Source organism: Pteropus vampyrus, unplaced genomic scaffold (assembly GCF_000151845.1).
Source record: "Pteropus vampyrus isolate Shadow unplaced genomic scaffold, Pvam_2.0 Scaffold19, whole genome shotgun sequence".
Taxonomy (NCBI): domain Eukaryota; kingdom Metazoa; phylum Chordata; class Mammalia; order Chiroptera; family Pteropodidae; genus Pteropus; species Pteropus vampyrus.
Window position 1 is genome coordinate 12,591,722 of NW_011888800.1, and position 23,435 is coordinate 12,615,156.

The 23,435-nt window shown below is 37.5% G+C and overlaps 1 protein-coding gene across 1 annotated transcript in view; it reads right to left on the bottom strand.

Annotated features, from left to right (window-relative positions):
* Positions 1 to 23,435, bottom strand: part of FBN1 (fibrillin 1) — a 232,956-nt gene that overhangs the window by 183,691 nt on the left and 25,830 nt on the right. Inside the window, exons 2-5 of the mRNA XM_023527716.1 lie at positions 18,294 to 18,376; positions 16,227 to 16,325; positions 6,911 to 7,006; positions 3,465 to 3,560 (exon numbers count right to left, since the gene is read on the bottom strand). Of these exons, the coding sequence (XP_023383484.1) occupies positions 3,465 to 3,560; positions 6,911 to 7,006; positions 16,227 to 16,325; positions 18,294 to 18,376 (374 nt within the window). The remainder of the gene's footprint in view (positions 1 to 3,464; positions 3,561 to 6,910; positions 7,007 to 16,226; positions 16,326 to 18,293; positions 18,377 to 23,435) is intronic.

A 23,435-nucleotide genomic window follows, 5' to 3' on the forward strand; every position in this document is an offset into this window, starting at 1 on the left:
TCACAGTTTAGACTTGCATAGGAATTTAACACTGAACAAATGAATCAGAATTTAGAAAAATCCATGTCCATGCTTACATTCAGATGGCATATGATAAAGATCTCCAGATGGAGTAATGATAGAAAACTTTTTGTTATTAGCATTTATGCTTCCAAAAGGCTTCATTCTCTGGTTCACATAGAGTTTGACATAAAAACATTAATCCAATTCCACGTGCTTTAAGGAGCAGGCAAGTCAATTGTTTTCACTGCATTTTAATCTAAGACAATTTTTGACTATCCACTGTAATAATTAGAATTGACACTATTTCGGGTTATTTCTTAAAACTCAAACACCTCCCAGAAAGAAGAAAAAAATTGATCACATACTCATTTGAATGTATTGCTGACTCTGTAAAGGCAATTCCAAAAAAGTGATTCCAAACATGGTTTGAACAGTTTGTAATATTGTAGGAAAACGACATAACCTTTTATGGTAACTGCACTAAATGACAACATTCATTTTGTACATCTACATTTAAGAGTGTTGGTTCAGTCCTTTAGAGTCCACTGATATATAGCGCAAAGACAGGAATCATCCTCTCTCCACGAGTGGATTGGTGTCTCTCAAATATCAAAATCAATAAATGGAGAAATATTCCAAAACCCTGCATTAGATACACCCAAGCAATACTCATGACTCTTTTCCCTCGGCTTTTAAAATGACTTAAAAACAACTTAGCTCAACTCTACCAGGGAGGAAAAAAACACCTACTTAGGCAAATTTCTTGAAGGGCTATTTTTTAATCTATTACTTCCACTCGAAAATTCACAGTTCTAGATTTCTCCTTACCATTTCTCAGAAAATTCTCTATGGTTAGTAATGACTCCTACCCAGTGAAATGCAAGTACAGCATAGTGATTACTGCACAGGCTTATGAGCCAGACTGGCTGGGTTCAGCTTCTGACTACACGACTTTACAAGCTCGGGAGAGCTATTTGACCTCTTTCTGCCTCTTTTATGCCTCTATAAAATGGAACTCATTATAAGACATTTCATTCAAGGTTGTTGCAAATCACCAAAGTAGAGTGTTTAGCACACTTCCTGGCCCACTCTATGTACCCAGTATACATCATCTGCTATTACATCAAAGGGCTTTATAATTCTCATATTTTCTTGAGCCTTTGAAGAGTATAACGATTGTGAAGCTGTTCCCTGAACTTCTTTCTTGCCTTAGTTTCTTTAGTTCGGTGTTCTCCTGGTTCTCGTGCTTCTTTCATTTTTTTCCAGTGTCTTTCTTTTGTTCTCTTCTTCCCCAAGCCTATTTATCATTATCCCTCCCCATCTTCAAGTTCAGGTCTATCTCTATCATTCTTCTCCTTTCTTTCATTAGTAGATGAGAAGTCTCATCTACTCACATGATTAATAGAAGGGCATTTAACAAGATTTTAAATGGTCTGCATTCTGAGGCAAGGTGGCAAGAGAAAGTGTGATTCCACATAGTCTCATTGACAGTAACTATGGTAATACACTACTAGCTTGTGTTGTAATCACCGAAACAGGCACTGACCTCGTTTCAACATTAACATACCGTACCACTGAGCCTAGGCAATAAGTTTTACCGGTTACTCAAGGCCCAAGCAGAAAGAAGGCAAAAATGACAGGGAAGTAGGGGTGGGAGCAGCAATAAATGTAAAACCATACATGTAAATTCACAGAAATACCATAAATATAAATTTACATAAAATAATTGTAAGAGGAACAGTGAAAGACTGAGGGTGCAAAAGAAAACACAAAGAGATTCAATCTTTGATAGAGAATGTAGCAAGAAATGGCAAACTCAAGTGCCCACAGGGCTAAGAAGCAAGCTAAATGAATGAAGTAGGCAGGATGTATTATAATAAGGAGTCGTGGAGACTGTGGCAAACTGGAGAATGTAACTAAAGTTATTCACATTTAAGTTTTTAAAAAATTAACATTGCAACCTAAACAAGTCATGGGCCTTTACATTTCTTCCTCTGCGTGTAGAGAGATAGGAAATACTGTCATTGTTACCTGCCCAATGAGGCCAACTAGCCAAGAAAATTTTTTAAAAAACATATTATTTTACTGGCCAAAAGCTGCAAGTAAAACAAGTTTGCTTCATAATCTGATTACACTTGTTGAATGAATGTTAGGATTCATAATGCAAGCATGGGTCCCCTCCTCATCTACATCACAAATCAAACCACTATGTTCGTGGATTAAGATTAATTTAATTTATTGGCTTAAAGTGAGCCAAATCCTGTCAGTATCACCCCCAATGGGTATTCCACACTACTGGCTTTCTGAGGTAGTTACAGGTTCTAAGATCTCTCAGGGACAAAGCTGCTTATCCTGTGAGGTACTTGTAACTGACATTTTAAATGTTTCTCTCCATATGTATTACACCATGACAGAAGTTATTTGTCTTTTTATTGCCACCTGGTTTGGGTCAAATTGTACCTTCTTTTCTGCAAATATTCAACATATATATTCAACATTTGCTACAAAATCTTTACTTTCCATCTTAAAATAAAAAGGTCTTTATGCAACTTTGGAGAAAAGTGATGACTGCAGTTTTAAAAGTTTGTGAGTATTTTTCAATAAATATATTTCATGAGTATCTTTATAGCTTTGTATGAAATGAACTTGCTAACGTTTACTATAAAATAAGGAATGATGAGAAAATGGCTATGATTGTAGAGACAAGACAATCGATCAATAAAGCCATAGCTCAGGAGTAGGGGAAGAAACTTAAGAACATTACACATCTACATATATCTCAACATCATATTTGCATTTATAGGCAGGCTAATCAGGTACAATATTTCTTTTAACTAAGAGCAGCAGTCAGCATTAGACTTGAAATCAAAAAAACCCACATTCAAATTAAAGCTTATTATTACGTGTGCGACTTTCTAAATGCAAAAGTGAGGATGATTATACATACTTCAGTAGGTTACAGTGAGTACTGAATAAGCCACACACGTTGAAGCAGCAGACACTCAATATTTCTACAGTGAATTTTGAATGCTGAGCTTGTATGCCACTACAGCCTCCAATAGGTTCTAATAGATCTTTATGTATGTTTTTCTTCATTCTAAATTTTTCCTTTTCCATACAGATGTTTTGTTTGGAGCCACTTCTCTAATTTACTAGGATAATAATGAGCTCAATCCTTACGCTTATGGAAAATTCTCCTCCTTTTATCTTGATGCCAACTGGTACTTATGCATACACTCACTACTGAGTTCCAGAGTCCACTGGTAAGAATTACTGAATAACAATCACAGACTTAAGGCCACACTCTGGTCATCCTAGGAAACTTCCCAGTGACAATATGGAAAGTCCCTCAGAGTTCAGCAACATTCATGAAGTAGCCAAGCAAACCCAGTGCGTGTTTAAATCAATCATAGCTTTAGCCACCAGAATATCTTTACACTAATTCATTTTTTAAAAATTACCTCTTTCACACTGGGGTCCAGTAAAGCCGTATGTGCATGCACATCGATTTGGGGCCACACACCTGCCTCCGTTGAGACAACCACTTTCACAGACAGCTGTAAAATAAGGAGAGAGAGGTTGAGAGGCTTTCCCTGAGAGGATAAGCTAATGAAGTGACACTGTCCCCTGAAAGTACAACAATAAAATATCTAATCACCCTGCTCTTTGTTACTCTACAGTTCCAGCAACTCAGATGTCCCTCACTTAACTCTTAGGTAAAACTGCCTGGAACACGTGAGTTTGTACTTGTGTTAATGCTGATAGTTTTTCATTCCAGGAAGCATGTAAGCAATGTTTTCAGTTCTGCATCTAAACTGATGGTTTATAAAAGACATCACTGAATGAGAACTGCATTTTAGTAAGCTGACTCTTTTGCTTATGATTTATGTTCAATTTCCAGAAAGGAAACATTGGCCTCTCTGCTGTCAGCCTTTACAGAAATGCAGGATGTTAAATCACACAATTAACTGCAAACAAACAAAAAACATTAAATGCCAACATTCAGTAATTTATGCACCATAATGGAGATGCAGGTGAGGGTTATAACAGAATCTATGGATACTGTTGTTGAGGTAAGTCCAGAGATACTTGAGGGAGAGCTATTTTACTGTCAGAAAAGATTTTAAATAAGAACTGAAAGCTCATGCCGCAAACAGCTCTTCTTGTACAATTTCCTGCAACTCTTTCATGCATGGCCTCTCTCTAGGCATCTTTATCCACAGGTGGTAGGCTCTTTCTTGTTAAATTTGCCAGTCCCCCACACTCTTCATAGCTCAGCTTATTCTTCCATGAAGCTTTCCTAATACCTCCATTTAAATTAATTCCTCCTTCATATATTCCCCCTTTGCTTGTACCCTTGTGGAAGTCATGGAGTTGAGCCACTCAGATCTCCGTCCAAGAGAACCTACAGTAAGGACCTGAGTTGGCTGACAGCCTTCAGCTCCTGTACCTTTAGATCTGCATGCCAAGGACACACTCTCCTGGCTGCTACCACCAATGACTAAGAGCAGCAGGGTACTGGAGCTTGGACGTTCTTGCCCATCACAAAACTTTTCTGATAGGCAATCTTTGCTCTGCACTCCCCATCAACCAATCCCAGGCTTTCTTGGAGCTGCACCACAGTCTGAGGATCCTTCTAAACAATTGTGCTTCCTTTTCTGTCTCTTTGCACAGGGGTCAGACCTGCATTGAGGTCTGAAGGCTCTCCATGCCTACTCCTCATCCCTTTATTCTTCACAGGCCTTTTCACCAATAAATCTCTTGTGCATCCTAATTCTGTCTTGGCATCTGGTAGGCATCAGAGGACTTGAGCTGAAACAATCTCTGCTAAAAATTAAGGCATAAGTCCTTTTTTATCACAAAATTAGAGACGTTTATGTATATTGTTCAGATTTGCCTCTTAACTTACAGGCAGGGGAGAATGAAAAGGTTGTAAGCAGATAAGAAATTTTCAGATTGCCTAAGCCAACCCTCCCATTTTATGGATTAGGAAACTGACATCTAGGATAGGTTTTCTAATTCTTTAATTGTTAACCGAGCACCTCTTGTGTGCTGGGCTCTGGGCCAAACTCTCTCAGGAGCTCCAAAGGGAGCACGAGAGATGTCTAAACAGCTCCTCTCAATTCTCCTCCTAAAATGCTCTTGAATTCATCCCCAGCCTACCTTCTTTCTAGCCATGACCTTGTTACTAGTCTTCCTTCTTCCTGATTCTTCCTCCTCCAGTTTGACCTCCACATTGTGGCCACAGAGATCTTTCTCACTGTAACGCTTTGTAAGTGAAGTGTCTAAGGCCAGTGTTTCATAGCATTAAGTGCATGCATGGGCTGTGACATCAGACTACTTGGGTTAAAATTCTACCTTTGCTACTTACTCCCTGTAGAGCCTTAGACAAGTTACTGAAGTCTCTGTTCTCCAGTTTCCTCATCTGTTAGAAGATAATAAAGGCCTGAAACACAAAGGGCTGTTGTCATAGTAGATAAGTTAACATACGTAAAGAGTTTAAAAATGTGCTGAGCACATATTAGGCATACAGTAAGTAACTCAATAGATGAATGTTACGGTTCTGACTATTGATTGTTGTTATCTCACTCCGCTTCCCTGGCTGTACTTTGGACAAAAATATGGTATCCATAAAGGCCCTCAAAACCTGGCCCATGACTTCTATTCTGGCCTTATCTCCCTTCCCATCACTCCCTCAGTACTGAAGCTCTAGCAACACCAAAGCATCTGCTACATTTGACATCCCATGCTATGTCATGTTCCAGTGCTTTGGCCCATCTCCCTTCATCTAACAAGTGAACACCTAACCATCCCTCAAGACGCAGCTCGAGGGTCTGCCACACCAAGGAGGCTGTCTGTCCTGCCTCTCTTCTCCCCATACTACTGCTGTTGGCTGAGTAAAACTCAATCATTATTCTTACCACACTGCAGTGTGTGGACGGTCAGAAGAGCATTATATAAGCTTTAGTTTACTTATTATAGCATTTTTAATCATAGCAAATATATACACAATGACAAAAATTGAAAATAACATAAATAAATGCTCATTAATAATTCATTAAATAAACAGTAAAATCTCCATGTAGTGAAGTATTACGTGACTATTAAATGTGTTTTTAAATGTTTAATAACATGGAATATACTTCTAATAAAATATTAAGTGAAAAAGTAGTATATGTACCAAATATGCATTAAAAGGCTAGAAGATAATATCTGGAATGACAGGGTTGTGGATAATTTTATTTTTTACATTTTTGAACTTATCCAAATGTTCTTCAGGGTATATATTTTTATGTTGGTATAATAAAAATAAGCATTTTAAAAGAAATTGTCTTCTTCTGCAAGGTACCAGGGACTAATAGAGAGTAGACACAAAATAAATAGTGCTCGTGAATGAACCAACAAACTGAACACCATGTGATACAACTGTAGGAGCAGAATTTAGATGAGGAAACTATAGAGAGATGCCGATACTGTCAACCACGAGAAAGGGCATGTTTGGGGAGAAAGATGAGGTTGAGTTTTGAAATACTTTATTTGAGATGCTTCTTGAAAATTCCAGTGGAGATGTTCAGCAATCAAATGGAAGGTATGGCGCTGGAATGAATAAGAATTCTGCACCTCAGTGGTGACTGTAAACCATAGGGATGAGGTAAGTGGCGTGGTGAAGATAAACAAGAGGAAAGTGAATCAAACCATGTATTCCCAAGGTTCCTATCAGAAATGTGGTGTCGAGTTTGTTGGGTAAGTGATCCGTTCACCTGTAAGAGTCACGAGACATCTGTAAAATTGCCATGTCCCAGGTAATCAAAGAGAATTCATGAGTGCTTCTCTCTGTATTCTTTTGGTCTGCATATGTGTCTACATATCTGTCCACACAGATTATTTATAACTATGGCTTACTTACGTTGTCCACAGTGAGTCCCTATGTATCCCTTCTGGCATATACAGTGATCATCACTGCAGCTACCTCCATTCATACAGCGAATATTACAGTGTTGGACTGGAAAAGGGAAAAAAAAAGAATGGTTTATTATTGCAGTTTAAATATCTAGATTGCAACAGTTCACAGGAGTTGATTTATAGTGATTTAAATAGAATATAAAATGATTTATCAAGATTCGTATATTTATGCAGAAGTAACCTAACTGACAACTCTAAACATGTTATCTTTTGTGTGTATAAAATTATTTACAATTCTATGTAATTGTTACTTTGGTATTTACTCTAATAGTGCTAAAGGAATTTCCCTAACTTAGCATAACTTACCACTCACTATCATTTCTGTAATTTATACCAAGAAAATAGTGCTTTGAGTAACCATATAAGACAAGATTACCACAGCAATACTTTTTCTGTTAAAAGATTTAGAGTCCCAGGTAGGTGGCCAGGAAAATAATCAGAGTGACAAATTCCAGGGAACTTTGTTAAAAGTAATTTTGGAGGCAGCAAAAAGAAGGAAAAAAATAGCTACAATGGCATTTAGTAACAAGATTGTCTCATAATGGAGACAGCTGGACTTGGCTCGGAAAGAGATGCTTGTTTAAACTGTAACCTTAAACCAAATAAGATCTACAATGTTTGAAATTCACTCTTTATCATACTGTCACCTACAGAAGTGTAGGCTTTAGGGCCCAGGACAGAAAGATCACAGGCCAGCAGGCAGATTTGAGATCAGGAGACAAAGAAGCTGGAGTAAAAGATGCCTATGAGAGAGAAGGACAGCACAGTGTGGGCTCTTTATTCTCTAGCATTTAGACTGTCTCTACTTCAGTAATTCAGGCATGCTAATAACACTTTCAAAATCCCAGGCTGTTCATTAGTCCTCCAGAAACAATAACTACCCTACTTGGAGAAAACCAAAACTTTGATAGAATCTATCATTAATTCTGGTTGACACATCCCCTACATAAGGAGGCCAGGATTGGGCATGGGAAGTTTGGCTTATTCTACCCTATCCTCCAAACTGTGAGAGTAAATTCCTAGAAAAAAAGGCTCAATAATTTTACATAAAAAGAGAATCCTTTCTCCTGTGCAAGAGCAGATATCAGCTGCTTATATTTGCTCTTTTGCTCAGTCTTCCCGGAGCATGAGGGCCAAATCTTCCCCCAGGAACAGAGAGAAGACTCCTCCAGCAGCCACCTTCTTCAGCACTCTTTGTTAGGATGCTCGGTGTATTATCAAAAAGTGGCTGCTGACTTCAAGAGAAAGGGCCATTTTCATAAGGAGCTACACAAATCTCAGCATGACAATAGGGAAAGGAAGGTGCCAGAACTCAATACTAACTATGCCCTCATAGAGTAGCAAAGAATTAAGTCAAGTTGAAAGTGATGTGCCTTTGCAAGAACATGTCACACACTTACTGAAACACCATCAAAGGCTCCATACCTCTTCCGGATTAAGAACACCCTCCATCTCTCAGCATTCAAAGTCCTCCTCAGGATGGCCCCATGGGCCTTTCAAGGCTCCTTTGCATACTCCTAATATATCCTGTGACACAGTCCCAGGTTTACTTATCATTCATTAACTCACTCTGTAAATATATCTGAGTGCCTACTATGTGCCATACGAAATGGCAGGCACTTTCTTTTTAACGCCAGGGACTTTGTTTATGGTAGTCTCTTCATGGAATCTTCTCTTTAACCTGTCTCTTTGTCTCTTTGCCCCTAACTCTGAATCCCCAACATACAACACAGTTCTCACCAAATACTGAAATCTCATCTGTCTCTTTTGATCTTTTTTGATTTTTGTTCTCTCCTTCCTCCCCTAGAGATGAGCCCTCTTCCCTCTGACTCCTGAGTACTTTATAGTTCTCTTTTGACATGTATATAATATAATCAGACCTATTTTTTAGGTTATTTATCCTATCCCCAGCCCATTCTTGAGAGTGGAGAACATTGTGATTATTAATTATATTCCCATAAGTGCTCAGAGTAGCCCCTGCCCATTTGTAAGTGCTGTAAGAAACTTTCTTAAATTAATTTCTACTTACTTAAGTTATGCTACCTGATAATGGTCTCAAGAGCTATGCTCAAAACCTAAAACTGAGAAGTTGCCCATTGTGTCCTAAGCACTTATACAGCCCCATGTAGGTTGCTATTAAAATTATTTTATCTTCATTTCCCCGCATATAAAAGTATAAATAACTCCTTTGTTGGAGCATTGTTATAAAAGTCAAGAAACCCAGGAAACTGATTTTAAAAAATAAAACTGTTATTTTAGGCTCCTATGAGTCTATTATAATGTCTCAGCCAAAATACTTTTTAACTAAAAAAACTACCTGCAAGTACACAAAAGAAATGATTTGGTGAAAAATTTGGATAATATTCTAAGTAGGTCAAGAAAAGGTGTATAGTTGCTTTAAAATTTGAAGTTAAACTTAGCTTCATCCTATCTTAGCAAAACAGTGAGGATTGGGAAAAGCACAGGAAATGATGTCATCTGTCAAGCAGCATAGGAACTTAACCCACAAACTGATTTCAATTAAAGTGGTTCATGCCAAAAGCTAATTTCCATTCCCACATGAGCAACAAAGCCTTTTAGATACTTTGAGATAAAAAAGCTAACAGTAGTTTAAATAGTGACTTTACATTATTTATTCGAATTGAAAAATAGAATGAATTCTTCTTTCCAGAAAGGATGATAAGTTTACATTTAAATGCAATATAATAAAAACCTCCTGATATGCTGCTTTTATATTTTTTCTGCCCCGTCTTTCAACTGAACCTTTTCCAGCATGAAATATTCTTTCTCCTTTAAAAAATAAAACCATTTTGTCAGATTTGTGAACTATAAGTCATGGTTAGTCCAATGGTCCAAATAAACCAATGAACCATGAGTCCTTGGGCCAGGGGAGTAAGGTCATTAATAGATAATAGGATCTTAATCACCTGCTTTACCACAAACATATTTACCAAAGAAACTGCACTCTTTGTGAGTCTTAGATATTTAGGGAAAAGCCACCAAGCAAGATTTCTGTGGGAAAATAAAGGAACTAGATATGTAGCTTCACTATACAGCAGGAATAGTTCTGAAAGTATATATACACGAATTGCTTTTATTTTTGATTGAGTTCTGCCATTGATATATATTCTAAATTTACTCTGATGTGAACAAGAATTCCAGATGTCTGGCAATCTGTGGACCAAGTTCTATGTCTCTAGAAAAAGCCAAGTGAAAATAAGAGCTCTACTGAAACCCATAAAGATGCTCTAAATACCTCAAGGCAGAATATATTCCTAACCACAATCTATGTGAAGATTTTACCAGAAATTGAAAATATTAGGGAAGTCCAAGTGTCACTGTGCAGCCCTATGCTGCCAAATGAGATTTCCGAGACCCCAGTGGGGACTTTCCTTTGAAGATGAGAAAACAGCCTCAAAGAGTTTGAAGTAAGGCTCAATCAACATCCTGGAACTAACAGGATATGTTGCTATTAACTTGCATCCATGTAGGGTCCCAAATAAATTTTATGTTTGTTCCAGAAAACATTAATTGGTCATTTAAGTCATTCACAAACACTCACCAAATGCCTTCCATTCAACAGGCATCAGGAAGAGTAGAAGAAAATTTCTTTAGATTACAGCTCACCACTAATTAATTCGTAAAATAATCAATCAGAAGAGAACAATATGAGCACACTACTGGAACAAGAGAAATGCAGGGCTGGCACTTAGATCTAAATACCTCAGGTAATGATTTTCTTTATGATGTATTTGTTTGGGAGTGATTTTAAAGACCTGCCATTATCTTGGCAGGCACACGGGCAGAAAGAACATTGGGAGCAATTTTCAAATAAGCATTTGTATGGTATGCAGGTGATTTTAATTTAAGAACTAGGAAAAGTACAAATTAAAAAGACAAATTAAACAACTGGACCAACTTCTGGACTTTATACCTGAGATGACAGTCCTTACAGGCAATCAGAGTTACTGCAGGATAAAAACGATTTCCACCGGGAGCGATAACAGCAATGACAGTTTCCTTACGTGCGTAAATACCCTGTGGTGCCTAAAGACACACTGCACAGAAGAGCAACTTCACTAAAGAATCTAAAAAAAAAAAAAAAGCAGAGCTGGAAAAGGTCCAGAGAAAGGCAAGTTATATGATAGCAGTGAGAAAGGCACTTCCACAAAGAGGGAACTAGAAAGCAAAGAACTCAATTGTTTCTATGGATTAGTCAGAAATTTCTTCTCACTCCTTTCCTCCCTGTCCATAAAAATCCCAAAGTTTCCTAAAAAATCTTTCAAAGGGTCGTTTCTTCCAGACTAGCTACAGCATCACCTTCCCATTGTCAGAGTATCCTCATACTTCCAGCATGTGGTTGCACCACACTTGCTCAAACTCACTAACACATGGCTCTAGAATTGTTCCCCTGGCCTTCTTACTCCCTTAGAGGTTCGATTTGTGTTGGGAGTACAAACACTACAAATTCTCACTGAACTGAAGTGAAATGAAAACGAGAAAATTTGATCAAAGTGTAAGGAGTTCCACATAGTAAAGATGTCAAATCCCCAAACTGGCATACAGGTTTAACATGATTCCTAATAACATCATAAAGATATTTTTTGTAGATACAGACAAGATTAATATAAAATTTATATGGAAAGGCAAAGAAATTAGGAGAGCTAAAACAATTTTTAAAAAGAATAATAAAGTGAAATAAATTAACCTACTCAATTTTTAAGGCTTCATACAGCTGTCATAATTAAGACTGTATGGTAGTAGAGAAGAGACACACATAGATGGATCAATGGAATAAAACAGACAACGCAGAAACAGACCTACATAAACATGCCCAACTGATTTTTGACAAAAGTGCAAAAGTAATTCAATGGACAAAGAATAGCCTTTTCAGAAATAAAAGTTTCTGAAGCAACTGGATATCCATAGGTATCGCCTGACTCTAGACCTCAATCTCATACCTCATACAAAAAGTATCTCAACATGCATCAAAAATGCAAATGTAAAATGGGAAACTATATAACTTTTAGAAATAAAATGGAAAAATCTTCAGGATCTAGGGCTAGGCAAAGAGTTCTTAGACTTGACATCAAAAGCATGATCCATTAAAGGGGAAAATGATAAACTACGCATCATCAAATTTAAAACATTTTGTTCTGTGAAAAACTGTTAAAAGATTTTTTTAAAAAGAAAGATACAGAGTGGAGGAAAATGTTTGCAAATCACATATCTGACAAAGAACTAGAACTTAAAATATATAAAGAACTCTCAAAACAGTAAAATAGCAAACAATCTAATTAGAATCTAGGCAAAAGACAGGAAGAGACATTTCACCTAAGATATACAGATGACAAAGAAGCACATGAAAAGATGTTCAACATCGTAAGCCAGTAGAAAATAGCTAAAATTAAAAAAAGTGACAACACCAAAAGCTGGTGAGGATGAAGAGAAATTGGGTCATTCATATACTGCTGGTGAAAATGCAAAATGGTACAGCCACTCCAAAAAACAGTCTGGCCATTTCTTAAAAAGCTAAATATGTAATTAACATACAACACAGCAATTGCATTCCCGGGCATTTATCAGAAAAATGAAGACATGTTCACACAAAAACCTACACATGAATGTTGACAGCAGCTTTGTTTGAGTAACCAAAAAGCTATAAATAACCTAATGTCCTTCAATGAGTAAATGGCTAAAGAAACTATGGTATATGCATAGCATGTAATACTACTCAGCAATAAAAGGGAACAAACTATTGATACACACAACAACCAGAATGAATCTCCACAGAATTATGCTGAATGGAAAAAAAATACCCAAAGGTTATATACTATGCGAGTCCATTTATACAATATTATTGAAATAACAAAACTATAGACATGGAAAATAGATTAGTGGTTGTCAAGATTAAGGAAAACACAGGGGCAGGAGGAAATGACTATAAGAGAGTAACGCGAAAGATCTTTATGGTGATGGAAATTTTCTGCATCTTGACTGTATCAATGTCATTATCCTGGTTGTGATATTGTCCTAGTTTCACAAGATGTTAATATGGGAGAAAAGGAGTAAAAGGTACCCAGGATGTCTATGTATTATTTTTTACCAACAGAATGTGAATCCATAATCTTCTCAAAAGAAGTTTAATTTTAAAAAAATTTTTTTAAATAGAAAGAATAAAACAAGATGAGCATGAAATTAATCTCTAAATTCTAAAATACAAACGTTAGGAAACATCTTTTATAATCATGTATTTTATATTATTTAGGAAGATAACCTATTTTATATTTATGTATATTTAGGATGAGTTTTAGTAAATTTGTGATCAGTCAACCACGGCAGGTCCTTATGAGAATTCGGACTGCTCAGGATCATCTCTAGCCTCAGAGACTGGTAGAGTAGAATGTTCCTAATAGAGCTGGAACACTGTCTAATCCTGTCTAGCCAATCTTCTCTTTTTGCCCTGGTGCCTCAATGACCGGTGGCAAGACTCCCAACAGATTAAAGAAAGCCACGTCCTGTCCTCCCAGTGTCCAAAAAAAATTGCTGACTGGCAGGTTAGACCTTCTGGAAATGCAATCTCTCATTCAGGCCACTAAGAGATCATTTCCTATTTTCGGAGTTGCAGGACAGTCAAGTCAAAAACAATCTCAAAGAAAAACACTCCTTTCATTCTTTTCATTTTCAAATGAGAAAACTAAGGCCTCAGAGATCCTACAACTTGCCCTGAACTCCTTGACCCCTATCACATAACAAGCATAAAATTTCTAATATGAAACAAGGGTGAAATGATCTAAATTTACCCTTTTTCCGTAGAACCACAGGTAGTGAATGCAAACATTTCACTGAGTTAGGTTATGTTCCTGCTAGCAGAGATTTAGCAAAATGATCTATCCACATTTCTTATCTACCAAACCACACCAGGAAGTCCTATAGGACGACATAGCTGTCTCCTAGAACATAACTTCAGAAGATCAGAAATGAACTCTGATCATCTCCAGCTACCCTTAATTTAAAACATTCTGCCATCTTTAATTTTGCATGCTATGTAGGCAATTTTAGTTCAGGTAGGGACCAAGCCAATCATTTTAAAGGCTCCAAATGCCTCAAAGATCCTGATGATACAGATCCTCCTCCTTACACCACTCTCATCCACAAGCTACTGGGGTAATCTGTCCAGTATCTAAATACCATAAATGAATCCACACCTCTTCAGAGAATATCACCCACAAGTCTTAAACCTTGGTCTCTAGCCCAAATCAGGCCCACAGGACCTTACCACTATACTCCTCCCACCTCACTGCAAGCTTGAGGTCTATGAGGACCACAGCTTTTCCCTCTGGTCTTGTTAAGATCCTTTCTTCACATCTCATGGTATTTACTTGACAGAGAAATCATTATCAGCTCAAGCTATCATTGAAGACCTTTGCAGCTGGATACTGTTTTGTCATCTGACTGTATTTTCTTCTCCCAGAGGAGGGCAGTGTTGTTAGTTGGTCCAAGCACCGATCTGAGAGATGGGTCTCTTCCACACTTAAGACATAGACTCCTTCCCCACCCCTGAGGCTCTCACTCCTCAGTGGTAGCCCGGAGGTCATCCTGATGGCGATGAAGATGTCCAACATGTTCCTGTGTCACCAGCTAACCGATCTACCTCTTTCTATTCCTCTAACTCAGGTGCTCTCGATATGAAGAATGAACTTGCTATTGCTTGGAGGACATACACTCAAAATCAAGCTGAGATCAAGTAAGAATATGCTATACACAGTGCAAAACGCAAATGAGTCCCAGACCATGGGAGAGTTTCTATCCCAATCTACAACTGCCTATCTCTGTCTGGTTTCCACCAGAAGCAAATTCTGGGACAATAATTTAAATGTGAGTAGTTTACTTTAGCAGTAATTTCAGCAAACCCTCGTAAGAGAGTAGGAAAGTGAGACAGGGAAAAGAAGGAAGTTAATAAATTACATTATCAAGCCTGTTCCTACTGTGGGCAAGTGGGGCTCAATCCCACTGGGGAACTTCAGGAGAGAGTATAGAATATACCTCATAATTAGGCAGACTGAGAGGCAAAGAAGCTAGGGCACTTATCCAACATTCTCCATCTGCCATTGGCTAAGTTGCTTCTGGGGCCATTAACCTCCCCCCCCACACCACCCACCACCACCCAGCTTTCTGCATTCAGACCTGGCATGATGCTCCCAGGTCAGGAAAAGTTTACAAAGCTCTTAGATGGAGTCACTGGTGTTCACCCAAGGTATGTGAGTGGGACCAAGAGGGTCTGCTACCCAGCATTACTTGTCTTATCCTGTTAATTGGCCTATGAGAGCCATGCTTAAAGATTAAGATTCTTAACGGGTAATGAACCTTGACCATGCTGAGGTGTCTACTTGCAATAGACAAAAGAAAATGAACTTATTCCACAATACTTTTCCTTAACCTTGTCAAAAAGCAGAACACACTGTAGGGGGAGTGTATTCTCTCACCAGAAATGGGAAATGGAAAAAGAACCCAAGTGTTTCGCCTTGGTGATGGTCAAGGTGTTGAGGGGCCCATTATATAGACATGACCTTCAACTTTTTAACAACCAGTAATGACTCACCTCCTTCCCAACTCCCACAGTTCCACAAATTCACCACTGAAGACCCCACATTTAAAGAAAAAAAAAACCAGAGCATGCAAGCAAGCAAAGTTTCTGAAGAATGAAGAGTAAATATATATTTAGCATCGTAGGATGAACAAAGTGGTAAAATTCTGAAAGGAAAAATATGTTTGTGCTTCATGATAAATCATTCCCAGAAATTGCCATAATGCCTTCTTACATTTTCTTCTTGCAAAGGCGGGTGTCTTGAGTTTTTAAAAAGTGTCTAATCGGGTTTATATTTCAGTACCACAAGGAAGAATGCCTAGTTTTCTTGAGCCAAAATGTTCATTAAACGATCATTTCATTGAGCATCTTTTATGAGTTTACATTGGAGATACAAATATAAATAAGGCAATACCTACACAGAAAGAGGCCATAATCTTTATATTACTCATAGTAACTATGTCCCATAGGCAATTTCCCTATAAAGAGTGAAGAAAGGAAATGGGAGGCCAGACTAAGGAAAACCATTCCAAGTATTTTGGGCAGAACAGAGAAGGCAGATGTTCTACTGAAAAATGTATTGCAGGCAAGAGAAAAGCCAAAAGCAAATTTAGGAGAAAATAGGGCATAACCACATAAATTAATATTATATATAATGACATGTTATACTCACTGGATCTGGAGCCACAGGAAGGAGATATCTGACCAGATGGGCAAGTGCACATATTTGGCCTAGAACAAAATCCATCCCCACAGGAATGCCGGCAAATGGCTGTGAATAAAACCAGAGGTCTGTTAGCACATGGCTTCTGCTCACGGTGATTTACAGGGACCCAGTCTTCAAATGAGAAAATCTAGGCTCTCAGGCTCCTTGTTAACTTTGCCATCATGACTTATGTGACCTTAGGCCTCAGGTTTATTCATTTACAAAACAAATCTGTTGGACTAAATAACCTCGGGCTGTAAAATTCAGTAACTCCCTTAATCCATATCAGTGGTCCTCGGCCTCTCTTTGCTTATTCCACAGCATTCAATCTATCCAGAAGCCCTGGACATCCTGTGAAGGGAAAACAAAAACCAAAAGAAACTCTGCATCTAAACATATTTATATACCTACAAGCTTTCTATTTTTATATTAAATTTGAGATTTAATGATATAAAAATTACGACAGTATTCTTGGAAGCCCGTTTCATCATAAATGCTTAAAGCTTAATAATTTGTACATAAACACTGTGGACCTGCTAAGACTGCTTCTCTAGATCAGATTCTTCCAGTTGAGAACATATGACCTATGGAGCAGCTTTTATCCTACATTTAGTCCTGTTGTGAATTATATCGACAGTCCATGAGGACAAGTTTGGGATCCAGATTCCACACAGTTAGAAAGCTGTTCACTTTTAGAGAAATACTAACATTTTCATGCCATCCAGAGATTAATAACATACTAGTACCAAATGCTCTGCTAGTGGCCTAAAGAGAAAGTTTAAATGGCAAATGATTTCTATTTATCAGCAGACTAAGATTTGGTCATTACTTTTTATACTCACAGGCATGGCCCTTTCCTCAAATTCCTACACAACCTTGCAAGAGGCAAACGAGAGGCACCAGGCTAAATATAATACATGGAAACATCAAAACAGCTAAGGGTAGAGACTGAAAACTATTAAGAAATAAGCTGTCGAAGGACTCTATACATATTTATTTAAATATACCGAATTTCTCAGAGATTCTACAGAACACCAGGGAAGGAGTTATGTTAAGTTCATTTAGAAAATGCCAAATACTATTATATCCCTTTCTTAGTGATTTGATTTTGATTTTTGAAATAAACTAAAAATGCGCCAAATGAATAACTTGCTTCTGGTCAAAATTAAGAATTGGAAAACGGATTAATTGTTTCAGGTCACCGAAAGAATATTGGTCAAAATAGTCTATTCTTCACAGACTACTCTTGGCCAAGTGAGAAGGTAGATTAAATGATTCTTTAATGTCTTTTTAGCTCTAAATTCTCCCATTACACTATTAACATTTTCTGAAAACTTAAAATTACTTCGTAGGTATGATAACTAAAAGTTCATAGAGGACAGATGCCATAACTAATTTAACTGAGTATCTCCATTAACTAGAATCTTGTCTGGTATGTGATGTGTCACTCAACATTTGAGAATCTGGAGGTTTGCCACAGCAGCAGAGTAAATAGAGAAATCTCTGGTACCACCTGAGTTCTTCTCTAGTCTTTCTACTAATCTTCATTTGATGCTCTATATGCTTCCCTTCCCCTTTGTTTAAGAGTTAGGTCTGCCTTTGGCTTTGACCATCCAAATTCAATGTACAAGATGTGGATAGGCTTGTGGGTGGCCAACAAAGTTAGAAATTACAATAAGGAAAGAAGCAGTGATATCCCTTTTACAAAATGCCTTCAAAGTGATTACATCATCTATGCAGTCAGGCACGACATATATAATGACATGCAATGTTAATCAAAGTATCTCAGAATTCTGTGGTTCTGTTCCCTCTATCCCAGAAATATTCTAAGAGAAGTCACTGAATTAAAGTGTATCAGTGGTTTGACCAAGTTAATGTATTTCCCAACCTGGATTCAGAGAAAGCAGGAAAATCTTAGAGCTGGAAGCTTTCGCTATAAACATATTAATGGTATAAAGTTACAAAAGACCAAATACTAAGAATCAAAACAACAAAAGAAGAACATGAAAAACGACAGATTATCTGTTTACTTACGGACAATACATTGATTTCCACCAGGTAAGGTTTTCCATCCAGGGCAACAGTAAGCATTATAACGCGATCCACAGACATTAGGTCTGAAACAAACAAACAAAAATTCAATTATAAAAATTCCATACTTCAAAAAAAAAAGAATATATGACCAAATAAAAGCAAAAATTCCTGAGTTATAAGAACAGAATGAATCTTTGCAGACAGAGAAAAGTAAACTCAATACTCGCTTATTAGTTTGGGACACTTTAACATAATGATATCGATATGGATAATCCTTAATATCACTTAAACATACAGGACATTAGAAAAATAAAAACCAGAAATGCAAAAGGCAGTGCCTTCTATCACAATGAACAAATATAAATATTTATGAAGCTATATGAATCTAATTTAAACAATAGACTTCTTACCAATCTAGTTAAGAAAGGTCATCATAAAATCTATTGCATATTAGGCTTTAAATGTCAACTCATTGAAGCTATGTATATATTTTCTACAGCCCAGCTCACCTCTAAAACGTAACCACATTCTTTCTTTCACCAGAATTACAGGAATGCAAATTCTGACATTAGTCAGAGTAAATAAAAGTGAAAACATGTAAATAATTCTTTAGCAGAAGTTTGGAAACACAGCTGATACAAGCAGTTACAGAAAAATAAAGTTAATGTCATTCTGGGTTTCTTGTTTACAAACAGTTCATCACACATCTTAAAGCAAAACCTCCATTAAAAATCCAGATAATCCACATTAAAAACTTTAAGGGAGCAAATGGGAAATATAGAGCTAATTCTACACTGGAAACTAAGGCAGAGTATAGAATACAGAGACTCAAAAAAAAGCATTCATTTTACTTTGACACATCTAAAGGCCTAAACAATTAATGCTAGTTTCTCGAGTTCAGGGGCTGATGGGGAAGGTCAAATGTTTTGCAATCAATTTCTCAAATTAGGAGCTATTCCAAGGCTTGCTGGTATACTTAGTCCCATAAGCATAAGCCTTTACAAACAAATGCATAGCTAAAATGTATTTTCAGCTGTGGTGCCCTCACACACTCTTCTTATATAGCAGTCCCCAACCTTTCTGGTACCAGGGACTGGTTCGCCTATGAGAATCTAACGCCTGGTGATCTGAGGTGGAGCTGAGGCAGTGATACTAGTGCTGGGGAGCGGCTGCAAATACAGATGAAGCTTCACTCGCTCTCCCGCTGCTCACCTCCTGCTGTGCAGCCCAGTTCCTAAAAGGCCACAGACCAGTACTGTTCTGAGGCCCGGGGGTTGGGGACCCTTGCAAATCATATGTAACACCACAGAACTCTCCTGCATTTCTTCTGAACTCACTACTTCAACCATAAGCAGAACTGAGAACCAAGTTAAGGCCTCTGTCCTGTCCTTTCACGGCCCAAGAGAACCTGGGGTACTGCAGGGCAAAATGCATACTTCAGACTGACTGGTGCTGAGGTCAGAAAGCAGAATAGGAAGATGGCGGGGTCAGGGAAAGGGCCCTAAATCCATACCCAACAGCCCATTGCTTCGCCAAGCCTAGACAAAATGACTGGATGAACAGAGGCTTAACGTGTACAGTACACGACTTTAGGGTGTTTCTGAGCCTTAGTTTACTTCTTTATATATTGGGATAACGAAATATCTGCCTTGTATATATCGCGTGTGTATGTGTGTATCAGAGGAAACAATGGATACGAAAAGCTTTCTACAAGAAAAGGACAATGAAAATGCAGTGTTATCATTGTAATGAAATCAACTCCTGACACAAATCAGTTACTCAGCCAAAGGAACTATAAGAAATTAAAGAAGAAAGAAAGACTGTATTAAGAATTCTTAGCCCTTGGTTCTCCATCCTTTGCCCCTCCTATGGCAAAGCATTGCCCAAAACTGCAGTTTAGAGTGGCTAGAGTTTCCTAGGGCAACTAAGAATCTTGGAAAGGGGAGTGAGAAGAGAATATAGGGTAGGGGACTGGCGTGAGATGCGGGGGGGGGGGGGGGGACTCGAGCCTTCCAAATTTCATAAAAGTTCCCTCCATCAAAAATGACAATCCAGGCTAAAGTCAACCATCTGAAACCTTCCCCTATCAACAGCCCATTAGAAAGAACTCCAGTAGATCCAGTCCTACTGCTCACCAAATCCTGGAACAGCTTCAGAAGACCCCTGAGCCTTTGCAGCATGTCCTATGTTTGGAGAAACTATGTTTTTCAAACAAAAATCAGGACATATGGTCTGACAAGAATGAGTATATTTATGGAGTAAAAACACATACAACAGGGGGAAAAAAGTTAAGAAAAAAAGAGTCCAGCAATCAGTAATTTCACTCCAACAAAGCAAAATATTCCAAATTTTTCCAAGGTATTCAAAAAATCACAGAACTATAGACATTCTTTATTGTTTTATTCAATGTTTAGAATCAATTGACAGATAAAATATGGTAGATGTTTTATCTAAGTGAGATATGTCTCCATCTTTCAAAGAGCCAGTGGGTACTATTTAAATTTGGACATAGAGGTACAAGCATAGCAGATGGTGTCATGGAGATAAATATGAGAAAAACTTAAAACAGAAATGGTTGAAACTGGTTGCCTTAAGAGATGAGGATCTAAGGAAATGAAGAGAGAGTTCTTTTGCTTTCTCACTTAATGCTCATACATAACTCTTCGTGTTTTTTTTTTTTTAATATATGCTGTTGTATTTCGATCATCATCTTTTATTTAAACCAACAACTTCACTTTAAATGTATGAACATCTTATCTCATAAACAGGGTACTTTCTGCTTTATTAGTTAGTTATCATAGTTCTTTTTCATTAGTTATCACATTTTCATTTCACTGCATTTCTTAAGAGTCAAGATAATATTGAATTGTGATTTATTTAGTTTGTATGCTTTGACTTTTTATTTTGAGTTTTATAACCTTATCCTTTATAATAAGTAACACATAATTTAATTTCAGGTGTTTCAACCAACATCCTCAAATGATAATTGCTTTAATCTCGTTGTTGTTCATCCTTTAACACTAAATACTACTGTGTTACATGGCTTAATGAAAAGTATTAGAAAGATGTAAGACTTCTCTTCTGCTGACTTTGGTCATGAGAATTGCAAACTAAAAGAACTCGTTCAAACAAGCTGGGTGGCATTTGTCCTACTTACACAGAAAAAAAAAAAAACTCTAATTCTAGAAATAAATGAATGTCTTATTTAAGTTGGAAAGCACTACGACATGTAAAGCCTAAAGTAGACATGTTGGATTATTTCTATTATAAAAGACTTTACGGTTTCAGCACAAAAAGTATTAACAAAGGAGATAAATCTTTAATGAAGTTATTTTTCATGTAAGTGAAAGTGTAGCATTCATACCTTTTTCTCTTCCTTTTCACTTCTTCAGCCATACCCACCAGACCACCGCCAAAAAAAAAGTCAGGGTTAAAACTCCACGCAAATGGCAATAGTGTTCATTAAACTAAAGGTAAAATTCAATGGGAAAAGAACTTTATGCTAAGTGCTAAAGATATATTACTTTATTTCATCCTCATAGCAACCCTCTGAGGTAAGTTCAATTATTGTTGTCTTTAACACTAAGAAAACCATAGCTTAGGAAGGTTACACAAACTAGCCAAGATCCCATAGCTTGAAAGTAGAGAATGGGGATTTGATCTCAGGAAGCTTTACTCAGAAACACCCTCATCACCCCTATGTTAAGGCAGAGATGTATTTAGGGGACGAGATGACATTTCGCCAAATAGTATTCATGGCGGGATGAGTAACAAAAATCATGAAATGTCTGTCCATATTTAGACGATAAAGCATAAATTGTTTTCACTTGTATTCTAATAGTTTGCGGAGAAAAGGGGAAAACACATTTATATCCACTTCACCACTATATATTACATTTTTTAAATTGCTGAGTCTTTATCTGTAACTGGTAACTTCTCTTACCAGTTGCTGCAAATATTGTGCTCTGCAACAACCCACGTCCAGTCACTGTGGGGGAGGGGCGAGCTTCAGCAGGCCAGATATTTAGATCCAGTTCATACACAGCACTCAGAAATTGTGTGGGCTAGCTAAAGCCCCTCTCAATGGAGCAAACAGCTGGGCTCTACCACGTCTGACCACATCATTGCAAGAATTGGCTTCTGTGCAAAATGTCTGCAATGTGTCCAGATTCCTTAGCCAGAACCTACTTCTGCGAATCTGGCCTCTCTTACAGCAAGATAGCCTTTCTGCTTCCTATCCCAAGTGCAAACTCCTTTTCAGACAAGACTGGGCTAATAAAAACAAGTTCAGGGAGCAATTATTGCATATGAATGAGTTTCTCAGCCTGTGAAGTGATTAAATCATTGGGTGAAAAAAAAAAAATACTAAATGTTAGGTAAAGATTAATAAGGTGGACCCTCTCCATGAGCTGCCTGCTTTTTTGACCTTTGAGGGGAAAACTTATGATTTAGTCCCTTTGAGTATTACTGCAGAGGGGTATCAAAAGGCACATGTCCTCACGTAATAAAGGATGCTCAACTGCTCATATAATATGCTTCAAAGTAATATCTTAATATCCCACTGTTTTAAGGTTTTTTTAAAAAAAAATAATTTTCAACACCAAAAATGTGATAGATTATGAAAAAACTATAATACAGAAATGAGCTACATATATTGTGAACCACGCATCATGATTTTATTAATACTTTGACAAAATTTTCATCAAGATAAAAAAGGGGAAACAAAAGAAAAAAACTAAATACTATCTGATGGAGGGACCCACTGCAACTGCAATAAAATTTGCAAATGCTTCCTCTTATTTTAGTGCTGTTACTCTGGCCCTTTTCACTGAAAGCAGAGGTCACATCTCCCAGCAGTAATTTGAATACCACATGTGACTATTCCAGTCCATCTGCCAGTCACAACAACTGGAGTAATGAAACTTCAAATCCTGGTAATGAAAACAGCTTCCATGGCCTCCTCAAGCTTCAGCTGGGCTCTCAGACCCAGGGACTCATTTCTGAATTGTCTGGGTCAAAACTGGTTGGGATTTGGACAATCCTGGTTTTCTCTTTTGAAGATGCAAGCCAGCCAACCTCTCTAACCTAATTCATGCAGTTAAAAAGAATAGTTCATAGTCTGGTTTATCCTCTTCTTGCTCT